Source organism: Triticum dicoccoides, chromosome 2A (genome assembly GCF_002162155.2).
Source record: "Triticum dicoccoides isolate Atlit2015 ecotype Zavitan chromosome 2A, WEW_v2.0, whole genome shotgun sequence".
Classification (NCBI taxonomy): domain Eukaryota; kingdom Viridiplantae; phylum Streptophyta; class Magnoliopsida; order Poales; family Poaceae; genus Triticum; species Triticum dicoccoides.
Genome location: NC_041382.1, coordinates 738,700,780 through 738,720,899, shown reverse-complemented (window position 1 = coordinate 738,720,899; position 20,120 = coordinate 738,700,780). Strand labels below are relative to the sequence as shown.

The following is a 20,120-nucleotide window of genomic DNA, read 5'->3' as shown; positions in this document are numbered from 1 at the left end:
AAGCGAAGGCTGCAAAGGAGGAAAAACTCAGAAAGTGGAAAGGCCGCCGAGGGCGTCCATTGAGGTGCGCGTGCTTGTCGCGGACTTGGTGGAGGTCGCGGCCAGGGCCGTGGAGTCCTGATGGTGTCGCCCACCATCCAGACATCGTGAAACACAACATGGTATGTTTTGTATCTTTTTTCTTTTTTTTTTGTTCAGAACACTATATGACAAGATGTCTAACATTGTGTGCTCTATTTTACTTTTAATCATGGGGATCATAGAAATTACCTATGAAGATGATTTTGCCGAGGACATCCCTGGTGCTGGCATGGCTGGAGTACGCCTTGGCGCAGCAGGTCCTGTCACCAGCGTTCAATACAAGACGGACACAGACGGCCGCATATCATTTTATGAGATCGGCTGGCGGGAATTCCTGAAGGAAAAGAGATGACGACTAACGGTTGGCCCAACGTTGATCATCACGATAAAGAACAACAGGAACAACAACTTTCTGATGATGGTTGTTTTAGATCTATTGAGAAATAAAGTCCAGCCAAATATAAGCCGATGAACTCTTAGCTACTTAGTTAAGACGCCTATGGTACTTTGATATTGGTTTGTTAACTGGATTTTTTTTTTTGAAGTGCTAGTAGTTATTATAAAGAGTGCTAATTACCTAGTGAACTTGCATGCCTAAGCTTACAACGTGTGCTATATTTGCTTCTAGTATTGAATTTCTTATATTAGATTTATGCAAAAAAAAACAGGCTGGCCCAGGTCATCGCTTGATATCCCCACTCGTTCTTCTAAAAAAAGAGAGGATATCGGGAGCTCCTATGTGTCGCGTTATGCGGCAGAATGTCGAGCAAACGCACGGGAGGGTCTGAAATGGGCGGGCCCAGAGTGCACTGTATCGCAAACTTTTTTGTGTATTGTGCGATCATTTTTTAAAATTGCAAACTTTTTTTGTTTGCACGAACATTTTTCAGAAAAGATGAACATTATTTTGAAAGCGCGAATATTTTTCACAAAGACGAACATTGTTTTGAAAGCACAAACATTTTTCAAAAATACTAACATTTTCCAAATTGTGAACATTATGTTGAAAAACGTGAATTTGTTATGAAATTTACGAATATCTTTTGAAAATGTGACATTTTTCAACTTTACAAATTTTTTGAATACACAAACATTTCTTAAAATTTGGGAACAATTTTTAAAACATGGATTTTTTAAAACAATTTGAACATTTTTTGAATTATGCGAACATTTTTGAAAATAGCAAACATTGTTTTGATTGCATAAACATTTTTCAGAAAAGCCGAACATTGTTTTGAGAGCACAATAATTGTTCTGAAAGTGCGAACATTTTCCAAATTGTGAACATTATCTTGAAAAAAGTGAATTTGTTATGAAATTTCCGAACTTTTTTTGAAAATATGACATTTTTTAACTTTAGGAACATTTTGAATACGCAATATTTTTTAAATTTTTGGAACATTTTTTAAAACACGAACATTTTCTAGAATTTGTGAACATTTTTTTTGAAAACACGATCATTTTTTTGAAAATCCCGAAAATATTTTCAAATTGGGGAACAATTTTGAATTCTGGACATTTTATAAATTTGCGAATTTTTCAAAAAAGGAAAATAAAAGAAGAAAGAAACATAAAAAATAACAAGAAAACAAGAAACAGAAAGGAAAAACCGAAACAGAAAAATCATGAAAGAAAACCAGCCTCGAAACTCCCCGCAAAAAAAACCAGATTCGAAAAACAACGGGAACAAGAAAAACAGTTCGGGGAACCTTCTAGAAGGTTCTCAATAGCCACGCTAGCTGTGCAGAGGGGTCGTGTACTCGCAGGTCAGTCCACCTCTTCTAAATTCTTCCCGAAGTGGCTGCTGCTCCATGGGGATCGGAATCAACGGCGAGCAGGTCGCCGTTCTTAGTTCATTTCGGCTTGCAGGCGATCTGTTCGATGAAATGCGCCTGCGGATTAGTAATGTACTCCGTATAAAATAGTCTCAACTCTTAAAAGAGAAATTTCAGCATCAGGTTCTCTTGCAACACAAGAATGTCACATTAGAAAGTTCAGTCACCACGTGCTAAATGTGCTCAGCTATCTCAAAACTGAAAAGGAAAAAAAAATCAGTTCAACCATCTCAGCGAATTGGAACTTGACAGATACACGTGTCTTAAATAGGGCCATGACTAGTTTTGCTTTGAAATTTCCTCTTACCTACACAGAACCTATCCTTTTTTTTCAAGAACACGCAAGAGAGTTGCGTGCCTTATACATTAAGGAAGAGAAGATGGCATACAAGCGATAGTCGACAAGCCGACGTCTCGCTGCACAGAACCTATCCTGATTGAAACTTTCTTGGAAGTATATATCAACCAGTCCGTCATGCTTTAGTCAGTTCGGTTGCCTCGTTGGACTTTGAAATAGGGTCATGACTAGCTGCCTCATTGGACTTTGAAATCAACCGACAAGGGGTACCAGCCAGCTGGTAGTTAAGAACCTATGTTCGTTGTTAGCTTCAGAGTTCGAACAGATACAAGAATAGCTGTTTTCAACTAGTAAGCTCAAGATGACGATTTCGATCCCTTCTTCCCGTCGAGCGTCGATTGGCACCATTGGAGCACTCGTGTTTCAGCTCCTGGTGGTGGCACTGGCAGCAGGGCCAATAGCCTTGCCCGGCTGCCCCGAAAGCTGCGGCCACATTATCGTGCCGTACCCTTTCGGCATCAGCAAAGGCTGCTTCCACGAGGGCTTTGGTCTCACCTGTGACGAGATGCAGTACCCACCAAGGCTGTTCTTGGGTGATGGAGTGGAAGTGCTTGGCATCTCCTTGACTGATGGCACGGTGCGGATCCGGAGCAAGGTTTTGCGATCAAGCTTCTCTGAGTTCAACGGCTCATGGTCCGGCCCTGCAGTAACCTGGCCCTTCTCGGTATCAAGCGCGTGGAACTGGTTTGTGGCCATTGGATGCAACATCGTAGCTAAGCTCGGCCATCCGAGCGGGCTCCATACTCAGGACGGGAGCCAGGCCAGCACCTGTGCCGCTGCTTGCCTGGACGACCACCAGAACTTCACTGGTACATCATGCTCGGGTATTGGCCACTGCCGCGCATCTATCGTGTGGGAGCTGGCATCCTATGGCATCCAAGTTACACCACTTGCTGCGTTGACACCTGACTTCTCGTCATACACAGGTGTGTATGTGTTCATTGTTGATCAAGACTGGTTCAGCAGAAATGAAAATGAGATGATGGTCAACTTCACCCATTCATATGAGAAAACCATGGTTGAGAGTGTACCGGCAGTGTTGGAGTGGTGGTTGGATTTGATCGGCAACAAGGACATGTTGCCATTGTCTGTCGGGCCCAATTCTTCTGAATTTAGATGTTTAAGCTTGAACAGCGATAGCTATTTCGTTTTTGGAGATTATGAAAAAAGACGGTGCAACTGTTCTCAAGGATACGAGGGCAACCCTTACATCACTGATGGGTGCCAAGGTATGTTACTAGTACTTTCTGCTGCATTCTTACATAGTTGCGGTAGTTATAACATTACGAAAGAACATGCATGTGCTGTCTTAGCTTTTTGCATTCGATGTATAAAACCCCCTGCTTTCCAACAGTGTGTTTTTTCCCCTTCAGATATTAATGAGTGCCTACAACCAGATGTTTATCCCTGCAATGGGACCTGCATCAATATGCCAGGGACATACCAATGCTCAGCAAAGAAAAGAATCATCACTTTACCAGGTACAAAAACATACACTTGATACAAGGCTTTCGTTGGTGATAATTACAAATAGAAAAGTTCATGTTTTGTTGCTCTGCTATTGTGAGTTCAGTTTTTGTCCCTGAACTAAAATACAGATAAGTTTTACTAGAAACTTAATTATTTGAATACTGCTGCTGGTAGGACCTAGCTGCTTAATCTTAGTTTGCAGTTAGTTATCTCTAATGCTAACTCAAATCATCAGTAGGGTTGTAGATCATTCAGAAATGCATAACAAGAAGAAAGAAAAAGAACAACTATAAAGTATTTTCAATATATGAGTGCTCGTGTAGATATTCCTGAGAAAACTTTTAATAGTTGAGTAGTCTGAAACAGATTTTGTGCAGTAGCTTGATTTCTTGAAGTGAACACAACATATAATGTTTATATCATTCTTAGGTTTGCTTTCTGCAGGTCTAATTACCATAATAGCAGTTGGTGCTGGTTTTGGCCTATTGTTTTCACTCCTAGGTGTTGCCCAAGTCACAAAAACACTCAAGAAACAAAGAGCCAAGAAGTTAAGACAAAAATTCTTTGAGAAAAACCATGGACTTCTTCTACAACAGTTAATCTCTTCGAACAAAGATATAGCTGAAAAGATGAAGATTTTCAGCTTAGAAGAGCTAGAGCAAGCAACCAACAAATTTGACCATAATCGGATCCTTGGCGGCGGTGGGCATGGCACGGTGTATAAAGGCATCTTATCTGATCAACGTGTCGTGGCCATCAAGAAGGCCAATATTGTCGTGCAGAGGGAAATCGACCAGTTTCTAAATGAGGTTGTTATACTTTCACAGACAAACCATAGGAATGTGGTGAAGCTCTTTGGTTGCTGCCTCGAGACAGAAGTTCCTCTACTAGTTTATGAGTTCATATCGAATGAAACTCTCTCGTGTCATCTCCATGGCCAAAGTGATAATCATTTGTCATGGAAAGATCGATTAAGGATTGCACTGGAAACTGCAAGGGCTATTGCATATCTGCACTCTGCTGCTTCCATATCAGTATATCATAGAGATATCAAATGCGCCAATATACTACTTACTGATACTTTAACAGCGAAAGTATCAGATTTTGGAGCTTCAAGGTCGATTGCAATAGATGAGACTGGAATACTTACAGCCATCCAAGGAACCTATGGTTACCTTGATCCTGAATACTACTATACTAGCCGACTCACGGAGAAGAGTGATGTTTACAGCTTTGGTGTCATCCTAGCAGAACTACTGACAAGGATAACTCCAGTTTTTTCTTCTCATTCATCAGAAGGCACAAGCCTAGCATCACATTTTGTATCACTAATGAGCGACAATCGCCTGTCAGACATTCTAGATACACAAATTGTTAATGAAGGAGGAGTTGAAGATGCTGAGGTCGTTGCAAGACTTGCAAAAGCATGCTTAAGCTTAAAAGGGGAAGAAAGACCTACAATGAGGCAAGTGGAGACAATACTTGAAGGTGTGCATAGCTCAAGGTTTGATCACAATTCTCAGACAATACGAGTGGGCCAAAGTGCTCTAAAAGACCAGCCATGGAAGGGGAACAATGGTGGCGAAGGAACTAGATTATACAGCTTGGAAAAAGAGTTCATCGAATCATCAGAAATTCCAAGATGATTTTAGTTGCATGAAAAAATGTTGTACATTTATTATTAATAGTTCTGGTGCCATAGTGCAGAATGTATTTTACGAACTCTGGATTGTAAATATATGTGTATTTCCTATGCTTTTTATTTCGTGGAATGCTGATGGGTGATGTAGAGACAAATATGTTACAGTAAATAAAATGAATTCAGTTACTATTTATATCTGTCATATAATTTGTCGCACAGAAGTTTGGAAGTTTGCGAGGACAACATGTTGACGGGTCCGCAAAATACAGACTGTAAATACTTCGCATTCAAGCGATGAATTTGCATCAAGTAAATTTGAGAGCTATGTCTGTTTGATGTATACAACACCTCTGTTTCAACTCTGTTTTCTCCCTTTCAGATATTAATGAGTGCCAGCGGCCAGATGTTTATCCATGCCAGCACGGAGTATGCATCAATATGCTAGGGACATATTGATGCTCAGCAAAGAAAAGCAGCAACAGTCTCCCAGGTACAAATACAACTATTTCACTTGATATTGAGCTTTGCTTAGTGATAATTAAGGACCATAGAATTATGGTAGTTATCCATTGTGTAGTACTAGGGCTACAGAAACAATAGTAACTAGATGATGCCCCGCGCGTTGCTGCGGGAATTGTAGCACGTGATGATTAGGGTAAAACTATGAAGTTGAATAATAGTATGGTAGTGTTAAAATTAGTGGCTGACATACAACTCCAAAAAAAAATTATGGTCAACACTCAAACTTGCATAATCATATCACCTGATAACATGTTTAGAAAGTACGTACACATTATAAAATAGATTACTTGTTTTACCAGAAGATGCCCAACATGAAGTAAATCAAGGCAAGACAATGAAAAGCTGCAAATACAGATGCTGACTTGAGGATTGAAGCGCACCCAAGGTGATACTGTCCAACTAATGTATGAGTGACATAACCTTATTGTTGCTAGCGTTTGTTATTCTGATCTGTAGATGGTATTAGCGTTTCACAAAAATCATTTCTGAACCTATAGTAGTATAACATTAATTATTTTTATTGTTACTGCATGTCAATGCAAAGTTAGAGATGGCCAAAGTTATTCTACATCTGAGCCTGTGTTGTACATCTGTCACCTTCTCCTGTTCAAAGCATGGAATCATGACATTAGCATTGTTTTAAATCAGTTACTACTCTCAAAGTCGCAGCATGATGGTAAATCAAGACATGCTTGCACCCGTTGTGCTTATTAGACAGCTCAATTTTAGCACTGATCTCCCCTCTGGGTGTCTACAAAAAGGTGCCTAAAATCATTGTAAGATAGCCAAGTCCATGCATATGCTAATTTTCTTAATGGGAGAAACAAACTCAAAAGAAATATGAGAGTTTGTATTCAAATATAGGATGCCAAGTGTGCTCACACGAATAATAGAGAAAACTCTTAGATAAATGAACACTGCAGCGGCCCCATAAAACTTGGAAGAAAAATTTAAGGCCACACACAGCATGTATCCTGAAGCAAATTAACGTTGATTAAATCTCTAGTGAAATCCCTCTATGCCTTCATCAAAAGAAATAAAGTTAACTGACCATTCTCCTTTGTAGCCTCTTCTCAGTGAAATCTAAACGTCACATCATAGTTCATACTGAATCGTAATATGATGCCTGATGTGCCGAGGAATTAATCAGTCATGCAACTTTTTGTCACAACAATACCACGTGTACATGAAAAAAATTAGAACTCTACTGGATTCTTGGTCCTATCAATCCTAGGAATTTGCCATCAGTGCTGTTTCATGTCTACATCTCTGCAATAACAATGATGGGATAACACATCAAAACCATGTCAATCAGACTATCTGCTGTGTTGTTTCTAATTGTACTACAGCCATGTGGGCAAGTCCAGCACCGCATGGCAAAATTTATGAACACAACGTCACAACCTCTTCCGGGAAACCAATAACAGGATCTCATGCCTTATCAAATGTCAGATGCTCGCGATTCCACAACACTCACAATTTTTCGTTCAAATCATGCAATAACAAAGAAAACCAAAACATCAGGGCAAACAGTAGGAATAAAATAAGAAATTCACTTTGATGAAGAAATTAAAGACAGAATGAGTTCACAGAGGAATCGTGGCTATTGATCATAAAAGGATGAGCTCGGGCATAAGAAAAATGGAGGAGGGAGGCGAACGTCCACCTACAGCGTGTATCCTGAAGGGGCTGCACACATTAGAAAAATTGATGCCGGTCCCAAGAGGAGGACGCAAGCAACCCGTGCGTGGTCGACCACGTCTTTTTAAAGACAATTGTGGTGACTGTTCTCATTTGCAGGGTAATGGAGGGCGAGGCAATAACGGGTGATGAATCCTGCCGTTTCATTTGCATTTGTGGATGCCAATTCATGGCAATGAATGGATAGTGTTCCCATCGTGGCGGCGGCGAGCGGAATAGAAAGCGGCGGCGATGGACTCGCGGCGGGGAAGATGAAGTCTGAGTGGCCTAATGCGTTACCTGGGCTAACACCACGTGAAAATAATTTGTAGCGTACATTAGTTACATGGGCTAGCACTAATAGATGCAAGGTACCAACTATTGGGCCCGGAAGCCCAGGTGCAAAAATAATCCTGCGGTCACATCGATAAAACCGTGCGAGCGGTGGAAGTATTAGCGGATGGTGGCCGCATGAGGAGTCAGTGAGGACTGGTTTTAATACGTGGGGCCTATTTGATGATGTGGATAAGCTGCATGTTAAGAGAAATGGGATAGTGGGGATGAACTATTTAGGTATTATAGATGCATTCTTCTGCTTTGAAATGAGATGTACTAATACTGAAACCATCATAGGTTGACCATTCAGAAATTGAAGACAACAGAAAGAGAAAAAAAAAGTACATAATGTTATGTGCTTCATAATACTAAACCATCCGACCACTGAACTGAACCAAAGTATAGCCCAGTAGTTTCAAACTTTCAATTGAAAATAGCAGCCTAAGTATTTGAAATTCATATGACATATCATGTACTATCGATCCTTATTTTCATTTTTCTACAGGTTTAATCACCGTAATTGCAATTAGTGCTGGTTTTGGCCTACTGTTTTCACTTCTGGGTGTTGCCAAAATCACCAATAAACTCAAACAACAAAGAGTCAAGAAGTCAAGACAAAACTTCTTCAAGAAAAACCATGGACTGCTCCTCCAACAGTTAATCTCTTCAAGCAAAGATATAGCTGAAAGAACAAGAATATTCAGCTTGGAAGAGCTAGAGCAAGCAACCAACAAATTTGACCATAATCGCATCCTTGGCGGTGGTGGCCATGGCACGGTTTATAAAGGCATCTTATCTGACCAACATGTTGTGGCCAACAAAAAGGCTAAAATTGTCGTTCAAAGGGAAATCGACTAGTTCATGAACGAGGTTGTCATACTTCCCTAGACAAACCATAGGAATGTAGTGAAGCTCTTTGGCTGCTGCCTCGAGGCAGAAGTTCCTCTACTTGTTTATGAGTTCATATCAAATGGAACTCTCGCCTTTTATCTCCATGGCCAAAGTTAGAACCATCTATCATGGAAAGATAGGTTGAGGATTGCACTGGAAACTGCAAGGGCCATTGCATATCTACACTCTGCTGCTTCCATATCAGTGTACCATAGAGATATCAAATGTGCAAATGTACTACTTACTGACACTTAAACAGCAAAAATATCTGATTTTGGAGCTTCAACGTCAATTGCAATAGATGAAACAGGAATACTCACATCTGTCCAAGGAACTTATGGTTACCTTGATCCTGAATACTACTACACTAGTCGACTCACGGAGAAGAGTGACGTCTATAGCTTTGGTGTCATCCTAGCAGAGCTACTGACAAAGGTGACACCGGTTTTTTCTTCTCATTCATCGAAACAATCCTAGCATCACATTTTGTGTCACTTATTAGAGACAACCGCTTGTTAGATATTCTAGACTCACAAATTATTGAGGAAGGAGGGGCTCAAGATGCTGAGGTGGTTGCAAGACTCGCAGAAGCATGCTTAAGTTTTAAAAGGTGAAGAAAGGCCTACAATGAGGCAAGTGGAGACAACACTTGAAGATGTGCATAACTCAAAGGTCCATCTCAATTCTCCGATTACAAGGGTGAACCAGTATGCTATCAACGATCAGTCATACAAGGGGAACAAAGGCGATGAAGGAACTAGACTGTACAGCTTGGAAAAAGAGTTCATCCAATCATCTGAAATTCCTAGATGTTTTTACTTATGTGGTGAAGTGTTGCGGTTACTATTATTAGCTTGGGAACTAAACTGTAAATCATTTGTAAATTGTGAACTCTGAATTATAACCATGTGTGTATTTCCAGAGGACTGGTCGTTGACCATTTGGCTAGCTATGAAATGCACAGAGCTCCCTGAGCTGTGTTCATGGCTCAGCCTATGCTCGGTTGGTGCTCGTCTTTCTTTAGGAAAAATGTCACCAAGGACTAGTCCTGGTTGGTCGAGTTTTTTTAGCCATGCGTGTATTTCCTGTGCTAATGAGTCATGTAGTCATGAAGAATTAAGTATGTGGAAGTAAATACAACTAAATCAGTTACAATTTCTACGGTTAAAATATCTGGCTCTTAACACTGAAGTTCAAAAGTTTGCGAGAACATATGTTGACGATCAAGGATGACAACATATATCTTGATAAGTATATCTTGAGAGATCAGTTAAATACAAACTTGTGAAATGCTTTGTTGCAAGCACTTTCGTTGATGAAAACAACAATGCATAGTGAAGATCGGATGCACCAAGGATGAAGGAGCTCGAGAGCCGAAGGCGCAATGTTATAGTATCAGGGAAGCCAGGAACTGAGCATTGCTCAAAAGATCCTACGCATATCTTATGATTAAACCAGAAATATGATAACATTTACAAATCCACATGTCCATTTCAAATATAGTTTACATTTCCAGTTCAGTTCTGAAGCAAAAGATCAAAAGATCCCTACATATGGTTTATTTTGGCCACTTGGACTTGCATTCACTTTAACTTGTTGAACACGTCACATTGTATTGCTTATCTCACTAGAGCCGTTATATTTTGCATTGCCTAACTTGATAATTATGAATTAAAATTTGTAATTGTACCTATTCACTCCCTCTAGGTCCATCTTAATCCTTTCAGAAGCCGCGTACCCTCACTACTCTCACTCGGGGCTGGCTCGCTAGAGATGGTCAATTCAGACGTTCCTCCGGAGCCAAGCTCCAGGCTGCTTCGAGGATCGTGTTATGCAAGCCCAGCCGCACACACAGATAACCAAACATGCCAAATTTAGTCCCTGCAACATGACTGGATGTTCTACGAGTAACCAAACACGCCCTCAACGTACCTGTCGACATTGGCACCGAGATGTCGTCCTCATTCTACATGACATTGCCATGGTCATCGTGGACATCTCTGCGTCGGAGTGTGGGGATGAGGCACCATTGTCACTGCAGCCACCGCCTTCGTGCCTGAGCGCGGACATAAATCTTCAAGTCTTGTGAGCTACATGTTCATATGGAGAATGACGCCTGTCAAGATGCCTTTGACTGGTGGGAGGATCTTCACTACTCATACTTCTTTTTGAGCACTGCTACACAGACGACGCTTGTCTAGCCGAATTTGCACAACATGCCCATAGTACAATCCGTGGGCAAGTCTAAACAACAGTAGGCCATGGGATTAGCTATCATGCATGTGTTGTACAGCAAAACGCGGTCCATGAAGTAATTCCGCTTCTTTTTCTCTCACCTTTTTTCAGGTTTGGTGAAACTTTTTATAGTCTTAAGACCGAGCCGACATATCGTACTCTATACCGCGCACCGGTACTTGCATGGACCAAACCCTTGTGGAAAGTGTCCTTCCCATTGAAGATTAAGAAATTTGTATGGCAGCTTCTCCGTGATCGCCACCCATTGGAGACAGAGATGGTCAAGCGACATGGGGCTGGCGATGGGCTTTGCCCTCTTTGTGATGTCCCAGAGTCTGGGACCCACATCTTCTTCGCCTGCACTGTTGCCTGCTTTCTTTGGAGCTTTGTCCATGAGGTTTTACATTATCATGTTGTCTCACATGTGTTACTATTTATTTAGTAAGTTTGAGGTCGATCAGCTTCATACTTAAGCCACTAGGTTGGAAATCTTAAAACTATTTTTAAAAAAAATGTATTTGTTAATGAGTTCTAGTATAATTATATATATTTTTAAAAGCATGTTGCATATATTATATTTGCAACATATTGTAGGGATTAGAGTTTGAATTACCAATTTTGTAGTGTACATGTTCACACTTTTTTGTTTTTTTGTTTTTTGCCTATGTTAAGTGGAAATCGAGGTATAAAGAAAAATCACAATGAGACTACACAGTGACCCGGCATGCCTCACATGGTCTACAGAAAGAGTATCACCAGTTTTCCATTCCATGTAAGCAATGTATAATTACAACATGATTATTTTTCTGTTTATATATATTGTCCACCCCCTCAAATAAATAATTTAGTGCAAGACCTAGAGTGCACTAGTATCTATCTAGGTTATTATATCTTAATTTGTTCCATGAATTTGAATTTTAACCCCCAAAATATGAGGTCACACCCTCTAGCGCAAAATATAGCACCCATCGTTGACTATCGTAAGTACCCCCTGAATATCTATCTTAAGTTAAGGTCCTATAGTGCATGAGTTTATATTTGTATGTGTCATTAGGCATCGATGTTATTTTTGAGGTATGTGAGGCTATTCATAGTGGGAGTAACTTAGCTAGTAACATAACGCATCTCAAGACAAATTTGCTTATGAGGCATGTAGTTAATGAGGAGAGTGATGCTTGTGATAACATAATATGTTACCGTAACATTTTTTTGAAAAGAAGGATTACTCCCGGCCTCTGTATCTCTTGATGCACACATCCATCTTATTGAAAATCCAGATCCAAAAGAAAGTCTTAAATTATGAGGAGAGTGTTGGATGAAATGCTCAACTGAGTTCCGGCCAAGCGGGGGTGTCGATCGCGCCTAGACGGGGCCGAGCTGCGTCGAGGTACTTTCTTCTTTCTTTCGCTGTCGGCCGGCTGGTCACCAAAATTGCCATTGCCTGGTAGCCTGGGAACCTTCAGCGAGCTCTTGAACCAACCTGCCTAGCGAACACACTCCATCCACCCAATTCGGATGGCATGCTGTGACCAACAGCAGCCAAGTTGGACACGAGTTTGAGTTTCCACATATAAAACACAAGACTGTCAAATCACTGATTATTATGCCACGCTCGTTTCCCTTTCCTTTCTTACGACGGCATAGACTTTCCAGCTTGTACCAAAGAGACGTCCCTGTTTGAGCTCAAGTTTATATCCAAATAGGACGATTGAGATGTCACTTGAGCTACTAGACAGGCAGGATTAGTCTATGCGTTTACTAATTCAGCTACTAGATATAGATAGGGAGCGCAGCATGCTTACATTGACTAGTCTATACGCGTACGTACTACTGTATCTGGTCGGCGGTGAAGTCAACTTAGAAGACCAAAGTTTTTCTACACCAATTGTGGAGGAGATATAGACTACTAGTACGACTGTGAGCTGTCTAGCAAGTTCCCAAGCCAAGCTTGCCCAACAGCATGTCACAAGCAAAGCTCATCGTCGCAACGGTGACGGCACTTCAGCTCCTCATGGCGACAGCCGTCGCCGCCGTCCAGGTAGCCTTACCTGGGTGCCCGCAGGCCTGCGGCAACGTCACCGTCCCCTACCCTTTCGGCTTCCGGCGAGGCTGCTTTCGCAAGGGCTTCAACCTCACCTGCGACGAGACGCGCCGTCCGCCGAGGCTGCTCCTGGGCGACGGCGTGGAGGTGGACGCCATCTCCCTGGCGGACGGCACGGTGCATGTGCAGACCAAGGTCGTGGCATTCCGACCACTTTACACAAACGGTGCCGTCGGCGCGAGGAGATCTATCGACCACAACTACTCGTGGTACGGCGGCCTGCCGGAAGTGTACAAGAGCGGCGGCGCGCAGCTCGCGGTGTCCACCGACCACAACGTCTTTGTGGCCATCGGGTGCAACTTCATCGGCTACCTCGTCGCAGTCAGCGACGGGGGTCGCGAGTATGTCAGCACATGCTCCACGCTGTGCAACGGGAAAACCCGGGACGCCTTGTGCACGGGCGTCGGCTGCTGCTGGACGACCATCGCGCAGCGTTACCCCGGGTACCAGGTGAAGTTCAAGGATTTGGACGATACGGCGGCAGCGTACGCGGGCCAAAGCCGTGCGTCGGTGGCCGCGTTCATAGTCGATCGCGAGTGGTTCGTAGGCACCATGCAGAACACTGTCAGCTTCAATGATTTTGTCAATGATGATTTCGGTAACGGTCCGTCCAGCATGCCCACCGTGCTGCAATGGTGGCTAGACGTAGATAGCGACCGTGACTTGGTCGTCAAGGATCCACGTTCTGCATCTCGTTGGAGATGCATAAGCTTGAACAGTTTCGCTGCCTACATCGGCGACGCAGTGAACAAAGTAAGGTGCAACTGCTCGGATGGATACGAAGGCAACTCTTACATCGTTGACGGATGTCAAGGTACCACCGCTCTCCCAACTTTCCCTCTGTTCATCATCCATTAGAATTTTGTTAAATTTTCTTTTTAGTTTTTTTTTTCTTTTTTTCTCTCTTGCATCTTATATCACTTGAGTGAGGCTTCGTTAAATCTCAGTTGATTGAGAACTAGCCACATCCATCTTCTTATTACGTCGATAAGGATACGACCCTTCAGATCGCTTCACAAGAAAGCATCCACCGCCACCCAAACCCTTATCCACCGCCTTCGCCCTCCTTAATTTCCCCTTCTCGCTGCTAGAGATCAATGGCCGGGCCAAGTTCCAAAACTAGTGAGTGAAGGTGGCGGACGGAGGTTTCACTCTGGTTGGCTTCGGTGGCGATATACGATCTTGAGACAGTGTGCGGCTTGAGGCCGAGACTATGTCCATGCATCATCGACATTTTTGGTAGGGCCGGTGCTCTGGTGGCAATGAGTTTGTGGCCGTGATCCCATCTGTAGGTACGCCGACTGTAGCGGTAGCCGTATGCATCCCAGTGAGGTGGTCTACCCCCTCGGACAGACGGGTGGCGCCGTAGTCCTGCGCTGCTAGGCGGTTATCGCAATGGGCCCTAGGGTCTTGGCTCTTTAGATCCAGCGACAATGACAAATATGTTAGCTGGATGATCATGCCGCCACTTGCGATGACAACAAAGCAAGATGACAGAGTGGGACTGTCGGAGCAACCAAATTGGGATTTCTGTAGTGCCGATAAGATTCCTCTCTCGTCAATCTTCGTTGCTTATGTGATGATGGCATACGTCGTTCGGATCATTTGGTGGCAACCGACACTTGGCTGCTTATGCGAGCACTTATCTCAAGACTTTGATTTGGTGGTGCTTCTTGAGTATACAGTCTCAAGCTATAGGGTCATAACCCTAAGTCCGGCCGTAGTTGGTTATACCTGGCAATGATAGTGTGTTTCCTACCCTGTTGAAGACATTGCTTGGATTTGCTCAGACTTGATCTTCAGGATGAAAACCTAGTATTTGGCCTTCAGATGTTGGATCCGACATTGGCGGTGCTTGAATGTTGCTCCCTTCTGCAGGCGTGCTACCGGAGAACGTTTCTTATCATCCTTGTGATTTCAAGAGATGGTTGGTGCATATGGTCGTTGTAGTTCGTTGATTGTTATTTTGGTCACTTCAAAAAAAATCATCACCTATGCATAGCTATGGTCTTGCTTTACTTAGCTATTTGTTGGCTTGATTATTTGTGTCTATGCGTTGGTTTTGGTTATGTGCATTCTAATTATGTAAATGCCAGATATGTGCTCAAGATATCATAAGTTTCAATCACCCAAAGATTATAAGCTACTAAGATTAAAGTCACACTCTAATATCTGTGCAATTTAGAAAATTTGGTAAGGCCTTTTTTCTTTCGTATGCTATATATGGAGTGACGATGACTATGGTTGAATGCAGATCTAAAGTCTTAAATTGTAACTCATATTTAAGTAAAATGCATGCAACTCAAGAGTAAAGATCTTCCCTCCCGTTCTTTGAAGCGTCAATGGTGGTTTGGGGCTCGAGAAACCCAGCTCGCCGCCCTCGTATCTTCCCTCCTGTTCTTCCCCACTTGGCGCAGCGGACGGTGGACGGGACTCAAGAAATCCTAGCCAACGTCACCCTCATTTCTTCTTTCATCGTTCTCCCCTGCTGCCACTGCATCTCGTCGGATGGTGGCAACGAACTCGCCTCCTCGCTGAAGCTTTGGCTCGAGCGGCTTTAGAGGTACCATGGCGGCTGGTTGTAATGCCCCAGGAATAAATACCCTATTTTTTACCTATTATATTGTTTGTGCATCATATGCATCTCATCAACATCGCATCTGTATCATATCACACTAATTAAATAATTAATTTGGATATTTTATTTTGCCATTTTGTCAAATGGTGAATTAGTAAACCCTTCTCTCTTTGGCGTTTTTGCCCTTGCCTTTTGTCCAACCGGACACAAGGCCTCGTTGGGATATTTGGGAGCTACCCAAATTAGTTCACAATGTTTGCACAAATCTGAGGCGACTCAAAACGTAAAATTCATTTATGCAATAAATAGAATAATTTTTTAAAATGCAATATGAATGGATCCCGAATGCCGCACGGTGCGCTGGTGACGCGCAACCCCCACTCTTGGGCTGGCCGATGTGCTGTGCGAGATGCCCCGTTTTTTTGCCTTTTGTTTTTTCTCTTCAGTTTTTTCTTCTTTAAAATAATTTAGGACATAAAAAAGTTCCAATTTTTTTTAAATGCGAACTTTGAAATAAAAGTTTGCATATTGGAAAAATGTTCATGAAATTAAAAAAGCAGGAAAAAAATATCCAAAGATGACGTGGGATACGGGCAATGAGTGGTCTTCTGCCAAGCCTGGACACCAGGCAAGGCTTACCGCCACCCTTGATTATATCTGATCCCATGCTCCCCCATGCTTGCATTAGCTTTACGATTTGTGTGTCCTCGATACCTATATGATGCATAGCCTGTTTTTGACACTTCACTATATTGCCTTGATTTTACCCGATCCTAGCAAGATCTGCTTGTTTGTGTAGAAGCCTTGTTCGACCTGCCTTACAGTAGTATGCATGCTTAATATTTATGTTTTACCATGTTAACCTCCTATTGTAACCTTGGGTTATTACACTGTTAATCTGGTTCAGATACACCATGTTGTTGATGATGCTATGTGCAAAATGAGATAGTAAGTTAGGAAGATAGCCGTGGGAAGCCATGTTTGAGTGCATGGTGTTCTGTTCCACTCGAGCCAAACTAGGACCCGAGATCATGGGCATTTGAATTCAAGACTAAATGCACTAACCACATGTGGGAGAGGTTTACCCCCATCACCCCTCAACCGGTACTCAAACTGTTGATCTTTTCCCACTGGTTACAAGCTGACACCATTTTCCTTTTTTGGTACGTTTTAATTTGCTGGGTGGGCACCCTGGTCGTGGACTTATCCATCCCAGCCATAATGGCATATGGTTTGAGTCTGATTTAAATCTTCGACCGGGGAGTTGGGTGATTTTCCTTGACTAGTGATGTAAAAGGGGAGTGCCATGTCATTTAGAATCTTTCGGTTCATGCCTATAATGGTCCAACAACTGGTTTTGACGAGCGTGCATCTGGAGCCTATAATGGGCATATGGGTGCACCATCGTAGGGATAAATATATATTCAATTAGTCATGTCCACGGCTATGGACAACTTGAGTCGGTCGACTTGATCTAGAACAACTTTAACCTTAATCTCTAAAATTTCCCACCCTTAATTTTGTTAGCAATATAGCTTGCGCAACTTGAACTAAATATATATTAAAACTTGCCAAATAAAAGACTTGGGGATTCTTCTTCATGGGTGGTGCAAAGGGGAATGCAAGGCTCTGTTATGTTTGCGATAGGATAGATGATCCGCGTGGGTGCACCCAGTGGGGTTGCGTTGCACAACGTGTGTTGGTGGTTTGTACACGCTCCCTTTACTTATCTCTAATAGGCGCAAGTTGTAGCGTGTCTCTATAGGTGCTAGAGCTTGCTGCGGCTAAACCCTTACCCCCTTTTGATACATGATGCACAAATAGTGCAGGTCTCCGGTATGTCTTGCGGAGTATGTCATGTACTCAACTTTCTATAACGAACACTTATAGGTATATGGTGATGGACAACATTAGATGGTTAACCCATAGACAGCGGTCTGGGCAGGGAATGAACGCCTCTGCTGTGTTTATTGTTGATCGGGACTGGTTCAACAGAAATGAAAACGATATGATGCTCAACTCAACTTATCCATGTGAGCAAGCCATGGTTGAGAGTGTTCTGGTAGTGTTGGAGGACATGTTGTCGTTGTCTGTCCAGCCCAATTCTTCGGAACTTAGAAGTTTAAGCTTGAACAATGATAGCTACTATGTTTTTGAAGATTTATGAAAAAAGGCGGTGCAACTGTTCTAAAGGATACGAGGGTAACCCTTACATTGCTAATGGGTGCCCAGGTATGTTAGTAACAGTTTTTGGTATGTTCTTACCTAGTCTCGGTAGTTATAATGTTATGAGATCACATGCATGTGTTATCTTAGTTTTTACCATTCGATGTAAAACCCCCTTAGTTCCAACATTGTGTTTTTCCTCTTCAGATATCGGTGAGTGCTTACGGCCAGATGTTTATCCCTGCCATGGAACATGCATCAATATGCCAGGGACATACAGATGCTCAGCAAAGAAAAGAATCATCAGCTTAGCAGGTACATAAAACACCTTTCATAGAAGTCTTCCATTCTTGATAATTGCAAAGACAAACTTTCATGTTTTGTTCCTCGACTATTGTGAGCTTAGTTTTGTCCCTGAACAAAAATACAATAAATTTATATTAGAAATTTAGTTTTGTTAAATACTACTATTACTAGGACCTAACTGCTTAATATTTAGTTTACAGTTAGTTATCTCTAATGCTTACTCAAATCATGCCTAGGGTTGTAGATCACTCAAACATGGACGACTAAAAGGAAGGGTATAAAGTACTTCCATTATGAATGGCCCAGTAGTCATATTTCCCAAGAAAACATTTTCATTTTACAATTCAGTAGTTTGAAAAATTGAGCTCGGTAGCTTGATTTCTTGAAGTGAACACAACATATATTGTTCAATCAATCTTATGTCCGCTTTCTGCAGGTCTAATTACCATAATAGCAATCGTTGCTGGTTTTGGACTACTATTTTCACTCCTAGGTGTTGCCCAAGTCACAAAAAAACTCAAGAAAGGAAGAGCCAAGAAGATCAGACAAAAATTCTTTAAGAAAAACCATGGACTGCTTCTACAACAGTTAATCTCTTCGAACAAAGATATAGCCGAAAAGATGAAGATTTTCAGCTTAGAAGAGCTAGAACAAGCAACCAACAAATTTGATCATAATCGGATCCTTGGTGGCGGTGGGCATGGCACGGTGTATAAAGCCATCTTATCTGATCAACGTGTCGTGGCCATCAAGAAGGCCAAAATTGTTGTGCAAAGGGAAATCGACCAGTTCATAAATGAGGTTGCCATACTTTCACAGATAAACCACAGGAATGTGGTGAAACTTTTTGGTTGTTGTCTCGAGACAGAAGTTCCTCTACTAGTTTACGAGTTCATATTGAATGGAACTCTCTCTTGTCATCTCCATGGCAAAAGTGAGAACCATTTGTCATGGAAAACTCGATTGAGGATTGCTTTGGAAACTGCAAGGGCTATTGCATCTCTACACTCTGCAGCTTCCATATCAGTATACCATAGAGATATCAAATGTGCCAATATTCTACTTACTGATACTTTAATAGCAAAAGTATCAGATTTTGGTGCTTCAAGGTCAATTGCAATAGACGGGATAGGAATACTTACAGTTGTCCAAGGAACCTATGGTTACCTTGATCCTGAATACTACTACACGAGTCGATTGACGAAGAAGAGTGATGTTTACAGTTTTGGTGTCATCCTAGCAGAGCTATTGACAAGTGTCACACCAGTTTTTTCTTCTCATTCATCAGAAGGAACAAGCCTAGCATCGCACTTTGTATCACTAATGAGCGGCAATCGCTTGTCAGATATTCTAGATACACAAATTATTCATGAAGGAGGAGTTGAAGATGCTGAGGTGGTTGCAAGACTTGCACAAGCATGCTTAAGCTTAAAAGGGGAAGAAAGACCTACAATGAGGCAAGTGGAGACAACACTTGAAGATGTGCATAACTCAAAGGTCAAGCTCAGTTCTCAGATAACAAGAGTGAATCAGAGTGCTATGAAAGATCAGCCATGGATGGGGAACAAAGGCGGTGAAGGAACTAGGTTATACAGCTTGGAAAAGGAGATTATCCAATCATCTGAAATTCCTAGATGAGTTTACTTGCATGGTAAAATGAGTCAGGTAGTATTGTTAGTTTGGGTGCCATGGTACATGCCACATGTAAATTTCTTAATCAACAGCCGAATGTAAATTATGAACGGTTGATTGTAACCATATGTGTATTTCCTATGCTAGAGTCATGCAGGACCAAATATGCAAAAGTAAATAAAATGAACCAAGTTACAGTTTTCTATTAAACATGCAGTTTGCACACTTAATTCTGAAAGTTTGTGAGTACGTTGATGGGTCCATGAATGTACATATTGTAACCCCCC

The 20,120-nt window shown here is 42.0% G+C and overlaps 2 protein-coding genes and 1 pseudogene across 2 annotated transcripts; all 3 read left to right on the top strand.

The window, feature by feature from the left end:
- Positions 1 to 2,481: 2,481 nt before the first annotated feature.
- LOC119352177 (putative wall-associated receptor kinase-like 11) lies at positions 2,482 to 5,522 on the top strand. The gene is made up of 3 exons (XM_037618890.1): positions 2,482 to 3,503; positions 3,648 to 3,755; positions 4,189 to 5,522. Exons 1-3 carry the CDS (start codon positions 2,576 to 2,578, stop codon positions 5,388 to 5,390), a joined length of 2,238 nt encoding a protein of 745 aa, XP_037474787.1. The 5' UTR covers positions 2,482 to 2,575; the 3' UTR covers positions 5,391 to 5,522.
- Positions 5,523 to 5,630: 108 nt separating this feature from the next.
- LOC119358261 lies at positions 5,631 to 9,789 on the top strand (annotated as a pseudogene).
- A 3,221-nt stretch (positions 9,790 to 13,010) lies between these two features.
- Positions 13,011 to 19,971, top strand: LOC119352173 (wall-associated receptor kinase-like 8). The gene is made up of 3 exons (XM_037618889.1): positions 13,011 to 13,965; positions 18,103 to 18,210; positions 18,638 to 19,971. Exons 1-3 carry the CDS (start codon positions 13,011 to 13,013, stop codon positions 19,837 to 19,839), a joined length of 2,265 nt encoding a protein of 754 aa, XP_037474786.1. The 3' UTR covers positions 19,840 to 19,971.
- The last annotated feature ends 149 nt before the right edge of the window (positions 19,972 to 20,120 follow it).